The sequence below is a fragment of the Poecilia formosa genome, unplaced genomic scaffold (assembly GCF_000485575.1).
Source record: "Poecilia formosa unplaced genomic scaffold, Poecilia_formosa-5.1.2 Scaffold45, whole genome shotgun sequence".
NCBI classification, from domain to species: domain Eukaryota; kingdom Metazoa; phylum Chordata; class Actinopteri; order Cyprinodontiformes; family Poeciliidae; genus Poecilia; species Poecilia formosa.
In genome coordinates this window covers 2,004,018-2,022,629 of record NW_006799984.1, presented here as the reverse complement: position 1 = coordinate 2,022,629, position 18,612 = coordinate 2,004,018, and the positions used below count along the sequence as shown (strand labels likewise).

The following is an 18,612-nucleotide window of genomic DNA, read 5'->3' as shown; positions in this document are numbered from 1 at the left end:
TTCTATAAATGAAACCAGGTCTAAATAGCTCTGCTCACATCGGAGTAGCAAAAGCAAATGAGATGGATTAGCAGTGCTTGCTAACAGTTAATTGTGTCAGTTAGTGCATGTTACTGTGGAATATTGTCTCTGCTGTCCTGATATTGAGCTGTTAGCATATCATATAGCAACAGTCTTCAGTCAGAGGCCTCATCAGGTTTGACATATGACTGACTGCTACTGGAGATTCCTTCTGCTCACAGCATCACCATCCACAACAACTCTGTGTGAAATGAGTTTGGTCAACATTTAGTTTCCCTTTGGGATAAATAAAAAAAATTTTAACTGAATTGAATCTTGTATAGAATCATTACACAGAGAGAGGAATAGTTTGAATGTTTCTCATTGTAATTTGGCTTACAAATAAATATCCTGCAGGTTTTATTGGTACCGTCCTAATAATTATCCAAAATGACTGATAAATAATAAATCTGCATATTAACATTTTCAACAGTTATTGAAACATATTAAAAAAAATTATTGTGATTTAACTAATATAGACAGGTTTTTAGAGCATATAAAAAATAGTCTTTTTATACCACTGGGTATTTATCGTATCATATTATTTGTCATTTATTGCGATACATTTCTTTCAAGAATTTTGGTTTATCATTGTCAAGATAAATTACAATTTATTGTTTAAAACCCTCCAAAACTGTCCATATTGTTGGGATTGTTAGTTTTACTATTATTCTCCACTGTTTGTATAATAAAGGTGTATCAGTAGATAGCAATACAATTAAAAATATGATTAAAAGCGGTTACTGTGTGCAGCTTACTGACTCAAATCACACTTCTCTATGTGAATGAAGCGCGTTACAAATTGAATGAATTTGTGTTACAAATGGGAATATTTCTCAAGAGCAGTATTTGTGTTTGTGGGGCTATAATTGCTGTGACACAAAAAAATAAAGTAATAAATAGTTCTTATCGTCACATTTGTCATGATTACAACAGAACCACAACATATCGTGATAGAACCTTCTCCCCATGCCGCTCTCCTCTGGTGATCAAACTATTTTTGGTATATTTTAGCTGACTGGGAATGCTAATGTTTTATAGAAGCTGTGTCTTAACGGGGATGAGGCTGCCTGAGTGTGAACTTATTTTCTGACACTCATTGCAGTTAGAAGCTGATCAACATGAGGAACATATGCGGTTTGGTGGAATAACAGTTCTCTGTAGATGTGTGAATTACTCTCTGAAAGCGTTAATGATCAGAAGATGCTGTGAAAACTTTCCTGCTCAATCCGGAGCCGCTTTGAAGATGAAGTGTTCATTATCACTGTAGTGTGTAATCTTTAAAGCAAGTCTTAAAACTCGCTTTAATTGACTGGCCTTTATGTAATGATCCTCATCACAGCTGTGACCGCTTTCTTTTATTACTCTGATTTGATTTCTCTTCCTGCTGACCCCCGTCTTTTTTTTTTTTTCCTTTAATTTTCTTGGCGTGTGGTTTGTGTTTATGTTCCTTGTCTTTGTGTGTTTCCAGACCCATTAAAAGCCCCTTGAAGGTGCAGAACGGCGTCCAGGAAGCGGATTCGCCGATCAAGAAGGTCGCCAAGCGCAGCCGGCAAATCCTGGACAGCGACGAAGACGAGGCGCCGCTTGTAAAAGAACAAGGCGACAAAGGAGCTCCCGCTAAAACCGAGAAGGTAAAAACACCCGTGATAAATCCACTGGAGCTGCGGTAATGAAGAGCTCCCACAGGCTTATCGTTGGCGTTTTGTTTATTTAGTGATGGGGAACGTCTCACTGTTGCACATCACTGTCAATAAGATCCATTTTGAAAAGAGCTGATTATCAGCGCTGGCTGCCGTTCAACCACCTGTTATATGATAAACACTCCTCTTAACCGCCCCGCTCACTTTGCGGGGTGACGTGTCTGCAATTATTCATTATTTTCTCTCAGAGGGGAGAGAGCGTGATGGATATGCGAGGCTAGTCGGTGTGACCCACCTCTCTGCTTGTTTATGTGTGGCCAGGTGGTAATAATACATCCTCTCCTGTCCTGTTGGCAGCAGAGCATCTCCAGTAGAGATAATGTCAGTCGGCACCTGATAGCTGCTTTTGTCTGTGATTTATCTGTTGGTTCAATTCACTGATGTCTAATTGCTCCTCTGAAACATGTAAAAACTGTCCAAAATTAACTAGAAAGAGAATTTATAGGCCAGTTATAGTTTTATAACTACAAACGGTGCCATAAAATGAGGCCTAAAAGAGATGAAGTGCTTGTCAGAGCCATTGGTGTTGGACTGCTGTGGAAAAGCTCCGGATTCTGTCAGATTTCTTCTGTTTTTTTGCAATTTTGTTGCACTTAAATGTTTCATGTGATCAGAAAGAAATCGCATCTGATGGCAGACATGTCGATCTTTCAGTATTTTACTTTGACCATGTAATTGATCAACTGGATACTTTGAAAATAAATTTGCTTAATGGAAACATGTCAGTTTAGAAACAAATTGTTACACAAGGTATTTTTTGGTTTTTATTTTCCCCAAACTGATTTTTATATTTAAATGATCTGGAGATTCTGTTTATATTATGTGACTAACTAGAGGAAATCTAGAAATACAATAATTATTATTTTTTTAAATAATTTGTCAGCATTTAATTGAGGCTTGATACTCTTGTTTTTTTGTGATGTTTTGTTTTATTTTATCTGATCTACTTACTATTATCATTATTATTATTTTTGTGTTTTTTTGCTCTCTTTTTCTCAATTTATACTATTATGTTATTGTTATTGCACTTTGGTGCAGCTTTAAACCTGTTTTTAAAAGTATAAATACATTTGACTTGACAATAATTCTATAAGATTCAATAATGTATCAAATTCCAAAAGCTTATATATCTATAAAAAAAGTTTTGTGCATAAAATTCTGTAACTGAAATTACCCGTATCAGGCTAGCTTCGATGCCTGGCTTTTTCTTGAATAAAAAAACATTAACAAAAAAACATTTTATTATTTGAAAATGTTCTCGAGACAATATTATTGTTTATTTTTTATGTCCATTTATGTCCAGCATGACCGGCCTGAGAACAACTAAACTCTCTTCAAACTTTTATATTTTTGTCATTTCTGTTTTTTTCAGTTAAACGCTTTCAAATCAAATTGTAGTCAACTATTTTCCCAAAAAATGTTTCCTGTAAACCCCCATTTTAAATCAGCTCTACTTTTGGAGCTTTCCATTTGTCCTGGATTCGATTCTAATTATAAACAACTTTGTTCCTGTTGCCTCCGTCAGGGTCATGTTTTTCTTCCTGCAAGCTGCAGCTAAATAGCCATCATGTCTTATTACCAGTTTCAGAGGTGTGTTTGTGGAAATGATGCTTTATGTGGAAATAGCCCTGGAACATTATTAAGGCCTGGGAACGGCTAAGAGGTAGTTTCCAGTTTCTGCAATGAGTCGTTTTCTTTTTGTCCTTGAATTATTTTCTTGCTATTAATTGTAAAAATCTCTTAAGTCGAGGATTTAAAAAAGACGTTGTTGTTTTATAGATGAACGTTCCAGCGATTGCTTGTGATGCTTAATTCATTAAGACTACAAGCAGCATGTATTTAGATGCTGATTTAAAATGACTGAGAGCTTTCTGTAAACGATGGAGAAGATTTGATTCGAATGAAACCAAACGTTTATTTACTGTGGAGCTGAATCTGGTGTGTGTGAGACGCTCTGGATCCTCTGGATGTATGTTGTGTTTTTTATTTTTCTCTGTTTGCTGTTAGCTTCTCTGTTTAAAGCTTTAAATCTGCCCTCAGTCCTGTCCTCTCATCATGCAGCCTATTTTTAATTTTTTTTTTTATGTTTGGAAAATGTCTATGTATTTAAATGTCTTGAACCTAAACTGATCAGTGTTTAAACGAAAAACTTTGTGTTTTCCATCCCTTTTTGTAATGTTTACTGATGCTTCTGTTTGTTTTTCAGACGGACGATGTGTCCCAGGCCGTTCCCACCCCGTTGTCTCCAACGCCGGCCCCATCCACACCCATAACCCTGGAAACCCCGGAGACGTCGGCCTCCTCGACGTCTTCAGGGTCGCCCAGTTCTCCCAGTTCCACCTCCACGTCTAGAATTGTGAAACGCAAAACTGGTCAGTATCCAATCGGAGTGGATTTTCATAAATACAAACCTCAGAATAACTTTCCATTTCATCATTTTTTTCTCATTCTAACTAAAATGCACCTTCATTTTGATTTCATGTGTTCAGGGATGTGTTTTAGGGTTTCATTTTATGGAGACAATGAGCCTGGTTCTCTGATTGGCACGAGCTAAGAGAAAAACCTTTGAAAACCTTTTGCTGCCTCAAACTCCTGCTGTTCTTTTATTCTGAATCAGCCTAAAAAACCTGAAGTCATCTGAACTGAGTTCTTTCTTTTAATTTATCAAAAATTTATGCAGTGTTTAAAACAAAAAAAGCAACACATTTCAAAGTCTGAGTCATGAAATTCTTAAAAATGCTCATATTTCAACTCAACAACCTTAAATCATATTCAAGTTAAATGCTAAAGTTGAACATTTATCAATAAATTTTCATCAATATTTTCATTTATATATATATTTAAAGTTTATTGTTCTTAGGAATTTTAATTAGGAGAAGGTCAAACTCTGAGAAACTAATTTAAGTTGATAATTTTATACTTAACCATATTTTGTCAAATGTATTAAATAAAAAGAATCAGGTAGATATGTCAAGTGAGTTTTTTCTTTTTCAATAATTTGTCTTAAATGTGAATTATAATCTTAAAATGTCTTAAATGTACTGAAACTTGAAAATACCCTTTTTTTTTTTAGATAAAAAAAACATTTTTTGTAAAGTTATAAAAGCAGATCTGTGTCTAAACATACTGATCAGGATTAACCTGGTTTTCTCTCAACTCTATTTTTCTATTTTTATTTACTTCATTTTTTAAAACTTATTTTTCAACATTTAAAATAAAAATAGCACTGCATTTTTAAGGTAATTGTTTCAAATCAAACTGAAAATGAAGGGATTTACTTGGCAGATGCATGAATCCATATGTCAACAGTCTTTTACCTTCTGTATTTAATTTTTTTTAGATTTCTTTGGGCGCTAGTGGCTTTTAATAAACAGTAATTTGACATAAAAGAGGATGAAAAGATGATAGAAATAACATGCAGCAAATGGTCAGAGACAGAACTTTAAGCCCAAAAGTGCTTAAAATTCTTCATTTAGATGCATTTTATAATTAGACAACAAAAAGTTTTGCTTTTCTTGTTCCCAGTAAAAAACACAACAGATTCTGATCAACTGCAAATCTGTTTTTGCACAAACCAGCTTCCTTTGGTTGGGTTTTCTTTCATTCAAAATGCTGCAGCTGCTTGTTGTTCTTGTTGTAAGACGTGAGTTTGCTGGTCTGAGCTCAGATTAGGAATCACAGCTTCAGACGACCGTTTCCCCTGTAAACTCCTCTGTGCGCTAACTTCCTGCTCAGTCATTGTTAGCAGCCAGCCGCCCTTAGCAGCTCTCTCCGTTTTAATGGTATTTTCACATGCAGTTTATGGAGTCGGAGCACAAACAGCCTCTATCGATTTTCTCAGACAATTCTGCAATATCTGACAGCTGGGCAACATATTAGTCTCCACTTAAACACCCTGCTGACTCAAATGGGGGATTTTTATCAGCTTAAGTGGACTAGTTTGACAAACTCTTCTGTAGAAATGCAGTTTAACCAGAACCAGTGTGTATCCAAATGACTTGGTGTCAGTTTACCATCACTTTAACATCAACCAAATAAAAAGACACAAACACAAAGTTTTTTCTCACTGTCTGAAGTTAAATCAGACCAAACTTTTCTTGTTTTTTCTTTGTTAGAATTAACAAAATTATTTCTATTTGCTGAATACCAGAACAATTTCTAGAGATTTTCTTTGTAACTTTCTTCAAATTCATTAGTTTAAATAAATTTGTTCTGTATCAGAGATAACTGTCTTTTAAATGACTTGATTTGCTATCAAACTGACAGACGATGAAAACGTTTATCACAAACTTTGGTACAGGCATGTGTTTTATTGGTTTTGCTCAAACAATATTGAGGGATTGGAATGGTCTAGTCAAAGTTCACCTCGGAATCTGCGGCTGGAAAGACTTGCAGTAGTGAAACGTAATGCTGACTCAACAGCTGAATTCAAAATGACACTTTTTTGATCTCTATTTGTACAAAATGTTAGAAATTGACGATTATTTTAATAATTGATTAATTATGATTAATTCATCATTTCAGCCCTTGTTGTAACCTGATTGACTTGAACTCTTCTCCTAAATGTTGCTGTAACCCAACAACAACGAAGACCCGAAGCCAAACTTCAGTTGAAACATTTTGAACTTTGACACCAGCAGGCGATTTTAATTTGTTCCTCCTCAAGCTGCTTGACTTGATCATTTGCTAGCAGGAGCCTAATGGGTGCAAATAATCATTCCTTCACATCGACGGGGGGAAAACAAGACATTAATCTCAAGCTGCAATCATTAAAAGTTTGTTGAGCACAAACAGCTGACCCGGCTGCTGCCCGTTTGGGTTTCATTTCTGTGCCGTCTCCCTGGACCGCCTCTCCCATTGACAACCTTTAGACTCGATCGTGTTCCACCGTCTCTCATTAATCCTATCTGCTGAATCACAAGCACGCCCCCCGTCCTCCAGCTTTTATCATTTGTTTCTGCATGTATTTGCATTATGATAATAACGTTATTACTGATGCATTGTTCTTGCAATGTTTGGTTTCTGCTGACTGGACCGAACCAGCAGAGTGTTGCTCTTCTGGTATTGTTGCTGATTTTTTCCCCCATTGATTCGATCCGTTTCCTTTTTGAGGTTTTCATGTGTGGATTATTGTCCTGCAGGTTCAGTTAGCGTTTGATCTCCTCAACATTTAACAGCAGAGGTTTGCTTGTATCTGCTTCATTATTGGCAATAAATATAAATTAGAAAGGTGAGTGTTTTAATTAGGATTACTTTGCTTGCATTTTTTTGTCTTCCACACCTGCAAGGTAAGCTCATTGGGTGAAAATGAAAGCTACTCGGAGCTAAAGACTTTTCTAACACTTCAGCTTTGTTTTCATTAAGGAAAGCAACGCTCCTTTTGCTTTTCCTTTCGCCAAAATAAAATCAGCTCATTCTCTTTTCATCATCTCGTTCCCTTTGTGTTGGATGGCTGCACCGTTTGGTAACAGGCGTGCCTGCTACCATCACTGTCGGGGAAGAGATCGCATTAAAGCAACACACTAATTCGACCTGAAATTGCATTCTTAATGTCCCGGGTTAATGCTTTCATTATGATATCTGGAAGAAAAACAACAACAGCAGTGATACCTTCACTAGAATCTTAACAAGAAGCAAAACAGAGGCAGATGTGGAACGGAAACCAGAATTGCCCCCAAGCACTGCTGTTGCATACAATTATAGAGGAAATTACACTGGAACTGCAAGCTGCTTGGCTGCATAATATCTTTCTGGATGAAATTAGTGTTTTCATTACCAAAGTACGTATCTGTGACACTCTCTCTTCTGTTTTTTTGGTTGGCCTACATCTGCAGTAAGAGAGTAGAGTCATCCTGTTTTTCATCTCCACATTTCTCTCTGTTTAATCACGGCATAATTTCATCTGGGACCCCCTTCACTTCATTATTTTTTGCTTTTTTTTTTTGTCTCTCTCTTAATTTAATTCCTCTCCTGATGCGTGCAGCGAGGAAGATGTTCCCCAAGAGGAAGCTGGATGAGAGCGAGAGTCGGAAAGGGGAGTCGGAGGTCGCGGAGGAGCAGGGTCAGCAAAACAAACGACCCCGCCTGGAGAGCGGTGTCAGCAGTGCAGGTACGCTTTCTTCCTCTGCAGCGAGCCTGATAACAGGGGTCACATCCTGTGCAGGTCTGGAAGGCCCAGGTGAATGTAGAGGGGGAAAAAATAAAGCAACACATTGAGTAGTTTATTAGAAACCTCTGAACACAATCAGTTCTCCGTTTTCTTTAGGGTGGCATTTTTGGTGATGGACCGAGGAAAAAGCAGAGTGCATTTCTCTTTAAAAAATAGATGGAAAGTGAATGTGAGGTTAACATTTTATTTTTTTAGAAATAAAAACCTGAACTTTGACTAGGACATTTTAAATCTTAATGTAAATAATTCTATCGTATCTCTGACTGTATGTCTAAGTTCACTTAACTTTTCATATGTTCAAGACTTTGTGTGAGTTTGTGAGTTTCTGCATACACTCACCTGATTATCCAGTCAGATTAATAAAATGAGCTGCTTAAATTGTAAGTTTTGCAGCTCATTTTATTGTTTTAAGTCTTAAAATTTGTCCAAGTTCAGTTTACTAACTCAGTTTGTAATGTTTAATCAAGACTGTTCAGTCTGAGATTCACAAAAAAGAAAACAGAAAACAAAACGATTCACTGAATGTTCATTTTTAGACTAAACATTCAAAATCTTTTTTAACTAAACATTGATTACTTTTCAGCTTCAGCTTATTACTTCTCAAAAAGGTAAACGACTTTAACAGTTTTTGTTCAAAGTTTGCAACAATTTTGCTTAAACCCAAAGACTATAAAGACTTTGTTGTGTTTTCTGGTTTCTACAGTCACTTTTTTATTCTGCTGCTATTTTTCTTTGGACTGCCACAAACTTTTCCATCTCTCCTCCTCTACCAGTGTTGAACCCCAGTGATCCTGAGAAGGCTTCTTATTCTAATGGGTTGAACAGGCAGACTGTTAATTAGTTTGAGCACTGCTGCCACCTACTGACCGGAGGCTTGTTTATCATTCAAGCGTGACACTTGATACAAAAAATCCCTCCCCACAAAGTGATGTTTATTATCTTCATTTGTCTTTCAAACGCATTTTTTTTCTGTCCCTGCTGAAGAAAAGCATCCCCAGAGCATGATGCTGCCACCGCTATGTCTGAAAGTCACTGCTGGATTCCCTGGTCTTCATGATGCTGTTTGTTCCCTAAAATTCTCTAAAGTTTTATTTCATTCCACTTCATGATTATGCACTACTTTCTGTTGATCTGTTACATAATCCCCTCATTAAAACGAACAGGAAAAAAAAAAACACTTTCTGGTTGAATATGGAGAAGTTGAACGGTTAGGATTACCGTTTGCAAGGCGTGGTGCCTTAAAATTCAAACGCTCAGAAAAAAACATGCCACAATTCTTGCATGAAATGTGATACCACTGATTTTTCTTTTATCTAACACTTACAAGCTTCTCCAACCATCCATAAGAAATTAATTGGATTCACTAATTGACTAGGCGATCAAAAGGAAAATTGCAGTTATGAGAATTTATCAGATGGTAATCATTAAAAACGTACTTTTTGCTTGCATCTCTGAGATGTATGCAGCCTGAGCTTCTGGTCTGACAGAGGAAATATTTTAAAGCCACATTAATCTCCTGTTCTGCTACTTCTGGAAATTTTCTTTGCTGAATGAAGAATTGGGAGAAAACAAGAGTGTTAATGACTCGCAAATGATCCTTAGCTTCTTCCCTGACACAACTGTTCCTTTAATCCACAATAAAACCACATAATACGGAAACATAGGCAGCAAGATGGCAAATAATGTGCAAATGGAAACTAAAACATTACAAGTAATTGGTTTTTCCTGCAAAGGATTATTTTATCTTTTAATTTGCTGGTGTTTATTTGGGGCAGTCCCTCTGACTACGGCCCATAAAGGATCAGGGGAATCTTCCTGAGGGCAGTTTTTGTTGTTGCATTTAGACCATGGAGGAATGATAACAACCAGGCAGTCGTTAAGATGATTCCTCATGTTTTAAATCCATTTTTTATATAGATTTAACGCCTAGAGACGAAGAAGACTGTTGGTTTTATTTTGTTATTTCCCTATATAAATAAACCAAGCTAAATTGAAGCTTTGTGTATTTATTTCTAAAAGCTAACAGGTTTTTTTGTGTCTTTTTATACCATTGTACCATGTGTCTTATCAATTCAGTTTTTTTTCTCCATGTCAGAGTTTGAACTCTTAGGGATCAAATGATCTTAAATAAGGAGAAAAGACATCCTTACTTGTACTTTCTTTCTGAAATGGTCATCAATACAGAAAAGGGAGAAAAAAGAAAACCTCACCACATGAAGGAAATCCTATTTAGATTCTTTTTGATCTAAAAATCCTTTTCCAGGCCTTATATGATTGTCCCTCTGTAGCCCTCTATTTTTCTATGTTTTATGGCCTAATTGTGCAGCTGCTGCTATAAAGGCTACCATGCATTAATAGGGATGTAATGATACTTAAAACTCCAAAAACATGGCAAGACTTTATATTCACAAGAATGGGACGGGATGAGATTTTAATATTATTTACAGATATTTAAGACTGACACATTTTCTTTCTTGCTATTTGAAGTTAAATCAGACTAACCTTTTCTTGTTTTAGGTCAGATACAATTATCATTCAGAGGTTTCTATTTCTATTTTCTAAATGCCAGAAAACAAGAAAAAATTTAAAGGATCTTGTTCTTTGTAACTTTCTTTGTATTTTGTGTTTTAGCATTTAATTTGAGCTGGAATCTTGTTAACCTTAACAAGATGTTGTCTGCATTGCTCCAATGAGCTGAACATTTATTATTCCTAATGGCTCAGTGACTAACTGATCTTTTCAATTGAAATAAAGGTTGTCTTATATTTTATATGGTAAAGTTTTTTAAAGTTGAGGGATTCTTATTAAATTATTGTTCTTGTATCAGTTTTTTTTGTACTTGTTTGTGAAAACAATTGAGGTGTTTTGTCATGTTCTTCATTTAGTTGTATTTTATCAGGCATTTGTAGACTCTGCAGTAGCAGTAATGTTCATTAGAGCTTTTTCTTCATTAAGCTCAGCTTATTGAGGATTTGCTATTAATTAAGTGAGCCATGCTTTGCACAGCCAACTTTTAAATGTGAGTAGCCTATTTTAACTTGAACAGCTTAATAAAAGCACATTGTATGGCAGACATTGTATTTAATTTCTGAAAATACTAAAGTGATTGTTAAAAAAAATCCCCCTAATTCCAACTAGACCTTCTAAACTTTGACAGTCATCCTACTGAAATTGAGTTTTCCTGACATGAAGAGGTGATTTCAATAAGTTAATTCAACAAGAGGTTAAATCATGTGGGTTTTTTTTATTATACTGTGATTGGCTAGAACAGGAAAGTCCCATCACTGACCTCTAAAATCACAATGCATGTTTTTAATTTTGGCACAGAGAAGGAAAACCTAAATGCTTGCTGTTTAGCCAGAATGGCTGTACTGTATCAAAGCCCTTTTTAATTGCACCAGCATGAATGATTTGTTAAAAAGCATCGGAGTCCATTGTTTCTCTAAATGAGTTCTTAAGAACAGGGTAGTAATCCTACCTGTAATCCAGCTTGTAAACCAAACAATTCTGCTGCAGAAGGAGTTTCATAACTATACCTTTAACCTCCTGATGAGTTGGAGAAGCTTTTTATTTCTTTTACTGTCGATGGACAGAAAAGTTTGACAACCACTTTATCCCCAGTTGCTGCTTTCACTTTGCCCAATTTGCTGGTTTGTGTTTTGACAACTCATCTCATTAAGACCAAAATTATTAAGCTAAAGCAATACCACTGGTAGATGTATAGACATTTCTCACATTTCTGCTTTTTAGATCATTAGTTTTTAAAATAAAAAGTAGTCTTCAACTAATGATTTCATTTATTGGAGGAAAAAGCTATCCACACCAATCTGGCCTTGTGTAGAAAAAAGTAATAACTGTCTTATTAAGTTATGATTTAAGTGTGATTAACAGCATTTTTTTTTCTTTCGGAAAGCTGAGTTTTATTTCAATCAGGCCTGATTGCTGCCAGACCTGAAATCACTTAAATAACAAGATACGTCTAACAGGATGAGGTGAAAAGATATTAAAGGCAACATATCATAACTAGTAGACAATGGAGGAGAAATCAGAACCACATGAACTGACATCAGTTGATTTAAGCCCACTAAAATGAATCAAAAAGCCAATCGAAGACTCGTCAGGCATTTTGCTGTCACTGATTGAACCACACAAACTGTTTTTGTTTTTGAAAGTAATTCTCAAGTGGAATATCCAGCAATCAGTTTGATAATCAAGCCCACCTATGATATGCTGCAAGATTGCAATCCAAAGCATACTCAGAAGTCCTCTGACTGAGTGTCCTAGTCAAAGTTTGTGCTTAAAATCATGTTAAATATCATCCAATGTGGCTGAATTGAAACAATTCTACAAAGGGTGGGCCAAAATGCGATGTAAAAGACACTTTGCAAGGGTGGCTCAATCAGTTATTAGGTTTGGTGGAAGTAACTGCTTAACATGAGTCAGCTTTTTTAGTTAATTAATAAAATCAAAATAATCTTTTTTTGTCCCTCAGGAAATTCAGGGGCACCAGCAGCAAAGTGACAGTTAAGTTGAAGAATGTAGATTCACACAAATGTAAAAATATAAAATCCAAAAGCAAAGGTAGCACCCGCTGGTTCAAAGAAAAGTGTAGCTAAGTAAGATGATTTAAGAAATGTACAAGATGGGTATTTCTGGATAAAAACCAGACTATTTGCAAAGATGTGAAAAAATAGTAAACACTGAGTTTGTGGGAGCAGTGATGATTATAAAGTCTTACAGCTGCTGGGAGGAAGGACCAATCACAACGCTGCTTAGTGCGCTAAGGATGCAGGAGTTTGAACGAGCTCTCCAGTTCATGCATGAGATAGGAAACATCAAACAGCAGTGTTAGTTCTTGAAATCTAAATCCTCATTTGAAAAGTGTTTATTTTTCTTAAATTATCTTTTGTCTAATGATCCAAAACATGCAAAAATCGTAAAAATTTCTAAGGGCATATATGCGTTTTCCCAGCATTTATCTGTTGTGTTTCCCAGCTTTTCTGACAACTTTTTGATAAATTTGAGATGGTAGAGCTAAATTCAGCATTTTTTGGCTTTATTTAATGTGTAGCTCAGAAAATTAAAGTTTTATGCCGGTTTTCTCAACCAGCCAATACCATGACCCCGTCCGTCTGCTGGGAGTCGTTGCTACAAGTTTGTCAATAGCAATTTCCCCTCCTACCTGAGTGTCTCGAGTGAAAAGGAAAGCTCAGAAATATCACCTGCGGCGTTTATTGAAGAAGAAAGTATCTTCAAACATGGCCTCGCTTAAAAAAAAAAAAAGAAAAAAATGGCTGCCCTCAGTAAACCTGCTGGCATTTATCTCTTCAATGACTTCACTCCTTTTCTGTCTTCCCCTGTGTAGAGAACACCGATGAACCCATGGAGGAGGGAGCAAAGGAAGAAAAGGTTGAAAAGCCAGTGGCTGAGGCTAACAGCCCAGACGAGGAGGTGGGGAACGAGAAAACAGAAGGAGAGAAGGCCAAGAAGGAGGAGGAGCAGGTAGAAGAAAAGATCTCTGATGAGAAAGAAAAGAAAGCTGAGGGGGCGGAAAAGAAAAATGAAGCAAAGGAGAAGACGGATGATGAGAAAAGGCCCTCTGTCGCCAAAGACAAGGTGTTTGAAAAGGACACGAAAGACACAGGGAGCCCAAAAAGTCAAATGGAAGAAAAAAAGCAGAAAGAGGCGAAGGAGCAGAAAGATAAGGAGCCGGCCAAGAAAACCCCAATCAGCAGTTTCTTTGGTGAGGAAGAATTTGCATTGCTCTGCGCTTGCATTAAAAATGTTTCCCAAAAAAAAAAAAAAAGTGCTGCGCTTTAATCTGTGTGAGAAGACAGCACATTTCTGCCCGTCATCAAACCCTTGCTCACCTTTTTCTGTTTCTTTTTCTGCCTTTATTAGCTCCCAGAAAAGCAGCAGTTAAGACAGAGAAACCAGAGAAGAACAAAGGAGAGAAAAAGACGAGTGCAGAGAGGAAGAGCTCCGATGAGGAACAGAGAGATGCAAAAGGGTGAGAGAAGTTGTGACTGGAAGTTGCGTCCAGCTCGGGTTTGTTTGGTCGGCTGCTGTGCTGCAGAATCTGCAAATAAGCAACATGGAGTAGATAGTTTATACACATTAGGTTTCTATTGATTGAACTTCTGTTTCCATTAGATGCATAAAATTCACAGTTCAGCTGAAATCAGGACAGTTTGAAGTTCCTGTGTAACACAGCAGAGTTCTCATATTTATTCAGTTTTAGTTTTGTGATCTTCATCTTGCTGAATGAGTCTTTAGTTAGTAATGCATTTTAGGAAAATGGTAAACAGTAATGCACTGTTACCATGTGACGTAAGCGGTTCCTACACCTGGAAGAGTTTGGCTTTCAGGATTTTTCAGAAATGGAAACAGGGTAACAGCTCATTTCCCAAATATTGTCTGGTTGTCTGTGGACCTCCATTCACCGTCTATTTATCGTTAATCTAATTATTCAAAATCATCTTTTCGTCCATTTGTTGTTCATTCAATTGTTCAAAGTCGTATTTCCGTCCACTCATCCTCTACTATCCATCATACGTCCAGCAATCTGATTGTCCGTCGTCTCCCTTCTCTCCGCTGTCCATCTAATTGTCGACCATCAGTCATCCATCTAATTGTTTACCCTCCATTTGCCCATTTTCCATCTGATCGTCCAGCGTTTCTTTATCTGTCATCCATCTGGATTGTCCCCCATCATCTGACATGGAGCTGTCCTCCTGCTCTTTCGTCTAATCATTTCCTTACAATCACGTTTTTTGGCAAATCTGGTATTAAACACCTGAACTCTGTGGAAATAGCTGCTGTAAATACAAAGTGAAGTTTCATATTTATTCTCTAAAAGTAGTGTATAGAAAGCTGAATCTTTACATAAACAGCATTTTTATTTAAAAGATGTTGGAACTGTTGACTTCTCTCTTTTCCTTTGCCCCTGTTTTCCCTTGGAGATATTTTCCAAGGTTTTTATGAGGAAACACCCCAACCTCTCTGCAGCTTCACAAAACCTTGATGGGGAGTTTGTCCTGATAACTTCCAGTCTGTTCTTTGTTCCCAGTCATTTCAGCTGCAGTAGTTCTTCTCTTAGACCTCCAAACAGTGGGCAGTCTTCCCCTCTCTGTCTGCTGGTGGATTCCTTTTCCTGAGCTCATTTGTGGAAACGAGATGTCGTTACAGTCTCTGTGTCTTCAAGTTGCTTTGAATTATTTGGTCTGAAATCATAACTTTTCCCTACGCCTGAGCCACTATCTGTGCTTCCATTGGCCATATAATTGGAATTAAGAAAATTAATTTGCTCAGTGGAAACAAGCCAATTTTGAAAACTCAAATTTTTGGATAAAATGTTTTGGCTCTAGGATGAGGTGGTTCTTCAGCTCTTTGGAAATGAGTGTATTTTGCAAAACTGCAATGGATCAACAGGCAGATTTTACTACTGGCGGAAACAACAAAGAAGATGACAGGAAGTGGCATAAGGACGATGCATGTTTTTTAATGAGTTATCACGTGAACCACTTATTCACGTGTGGCTTTAATTGCATTTCTTATTTAATGGAAACACTTCAGTTACAGAACATTAAGCGGAATATCAACAAAGTTTTGTGTGCATTAGTAATGGAAACGCAGCTACTCAGAGCTCCGTGTCTGTCCTCTTTTTCTGCACATAATCAGTGACAGAATGTTCTCTTCCAGCTTAACTCAGAGCTGTCCTTGGTTTCAGTTGTATTACTAATTAATGTAACCTTATTTGTGTCTTTTCTGACACTGAACAGATCCACATATCATGTTGCTCAGCTGAACTCCAACACTGAGCTCTTCATAACTTACATTCTTATAAAATGGAAATAATAACATATTTTGTTAGGAAGAGCTACAGAAAGCAAAACTTAAACTCCGTGTCATTGAATAATGCTCCAAGGTATATTTATGCGCATAAATATAGACTAAAATAGGGACTAATTTGGCAACATAACAGAAAGATGGGGAGGAACAAATGGATCCAATTTAATGAATTCAGTGAGAAATATTCTGTTTTCTTTTTTTCTTAATGCATCACTTCTATTCTGAATACACTCCATAAATGCGTTCCTGAGTACAGACAAGATTACTGCACAGTAAATATCAAGAACATAAGGAATACACAGCTCTGGAAAAAATGAAGAGACCACTGCAAAATTATCAGCTCATGATTTTACTTGATACAGGTATATGTTTGAGTAAAATGAACATTGTTCTTTTATACTATGAACTACTAACAACATGTGTCTAAAATTCTCATTTTTGCAGAAAATGAGAAATGGTCAAAATAATGTAAATAATGCGGAGCTTTCACACCTCAAATACTGCAAAGGAAACAAGTTCATATTAATTTAGAAATAACAAAACTAATGTTTCAACTCAGGAAGAGTTCAGAAATCAATATTTGGTTTTCAATGGCGTTCAATGCAGTTTTCTAATTTTTTCCAGAGCTGCATATATTTTCTTTAACACAAACATGGGGCAAGTTTGGATTATAAACCTAAATTATATTCCTTGTACAATTTAAGAAAAGACCCAGTTAACTTGACATTTACTAAGACTAATTAAAGTGTCTAAACTCTGCAGGTTAAACAGATTCTCATGCTTTAACATTCAAGTAGCTGTCATGCCAGATGCGCCTGTAATCTACCTGTTAAGAGATTCAGGAGGAACTGGGAGTCTAGTTAATGTCAGCTTCATAGTTTTACACACAGCTAATTAGGATCAGCCGGTTCATAATAATCCACAGATAAAAAAAGCACAACTTCATGTGTGAAGTGTGAAATGTTTCAGCGAAGCAGGTGAAGAAGAGACTTAATTACTTTCAGATTTGATTACCTGTACAGTTAATGATCATTATCATTAACCTGACAGCGCTGTAGCTCAACTCAGAGCCGGATTTCTGCATGTTTTAACATAATTACTGACCGGTGCTGGAGTTCATTATTAAAAACGAGGCAATAATTTAATATCCTTGGATATCAGTCACCAATGAAGCTTTTATCTCTTCTGAAGTGTTGTCAAACTATCCGTTTAATCAGTAACTCCTTAGATTGTGACCCACATGTTCATTTAACAGATAATTAAACTGCTGAAGAAAATCCAACTTGAAATTTATCCAAAATGGAGTTCCTATTCTGACATGAAAGTAATATACATGCATGAAATTTGAATGAGTATGTCATAAATATTTCAATTTAAATTTGTTTTCCTGTTTGTGGAGTTTATCCATCATCACACCCTTTGTCAAAAGTAAAAATAGACTCTTCTGAAAAGAAAAAAGAAATATTATTTTGAGTTCAGTACTCATCAGATAATGATTGAAAGATGCTGAACATCGACTGGAAATTCAGTCAGAAAGGTGATTATTACATTACAAATATATTCTTGAACACTGAATACTGTCTAGTTAATTGAGGGCAAGTTAGGATGCATAAAATAACCAAAAATGTCCCCAAATCCCACTATTTAATCCCAGTTTTTCTGAAATCAGTGCTACTATAGTAACCTTGCAATCTCTCATGAACTTTGTTTTTATTTTTATGGTCAGTTGTCATAATGTTACATTAAACTCCTTTTACTCCAGTTAGTTTGATTAGCCAGAAAGAGAAAATCAGAATCTGATAAAATTGTAACTGGCATGGCAGACCTTACAGGAAGATTGGAAATTGGTTTCTCGCGGTAAAGGCGTCTCCAGGGAGAACTAACCCTCAGACTCTGAGTCTTTTTTGTGATGGAACAACAAGCTAATTAGGCAACACCTCAAAACAAGGCCGTGAGTCTCTGATTTGGTCCAGTGGTTTGTTAGGACTGTGATAACATCTCCAATTTATACTAGAGGAAATCCAGGTTTCTCACTGTAACTACCTTCTTCTGTCAGTCAGGCTGCTTTCATGTGTGGCTGGAAATGTTTCTGAGTTTGACTAATTTGAATGTTTTGGCCAAAAACTTTTATTTCTAATTACAATAATTTCATTTTTCATCATTCAGATTGTCAATAAGATGAAAAATGTACTTTTATTTAACACATGATGTGCTTAACAAAGCATATATTAATAAAAATAAATAATAATGACCATAACTATGGCCCTTTGAAAATATCTGAGTATATGAAGTGATTTGCAGGATTTTCTGGCTTTAGCTGAACGTTTCTTTTTTAGAGTTTGTCTCTGTAATTTTCCACATCCAAAGCAAAACAACAGCATAATACTGTACAAGAAACAACATGCCTTAGCAAACAAACTAATTATAGGAATTATGTCCAATTATCTATCCTTTTTTACTTAAAACATGTTTACTTTTACAAAATGTGTTTCAGATTTTTAACTTTAATTTGAACTACTGTGCAAAACTGAGTAAAAAAAAATCATAAATTTGAATCTTCAAGTGCTTTATATGTAAGGAAAAGTCCTTTAAAACTACTGTGATGTTCTGACTACTTTTTGAAAACCCTATTAAGATAAAAGCTAAAATAAGCTAAAAGCTAAATTCATCCTGTGCATATAGATCTCCAAGTCCTATATCTGTTCAGTTTTACCTGACATGGAGAACAACCCTCTGTAAGATGGATATTCTTCCTTTTTCTTAAATTAAGACAAAAAAAATCAATACAGAAGTACGTAAATCAATATTTGTGTTTAGGAGTCTCTATAT

General features: G+C 36.1%; 1 protein-coding gene across 1 annotated transcript in view; it reads left to right on the top strand.

Annotated features, from left to right (window-relative positions):
• Positions 1–18,612, top strand: part of lig1 (ligase I, DNA, ATP-dependent) — a 70,449-nt gene that overhangs the window by 1,229 nt on the left and 50,608 nt on the right. Inside the window, exons 3-7 of the mRNA XM_007552037.2 lie at positions 1,532–1,694; positions 3,970–4,135; positions 7,747–7,872; positions 13,298–13,675; positions 13,834–13,942. Coding sequence (XP_007552099.1) covers positions 1,532–1,694; positions 3,970–4,135; positions 7,747–7,872; positions 13,298–13,675; positions 13,834–13,942 — 942 coding nt within the window. The remainder of the gene's footprint in view (positions 1–1,531; positions 1,695–3,969; positions 4,136–7,746; positions 7,873–13,297; positions 13,676–13,833; positions 13,943–18,612) is intronic.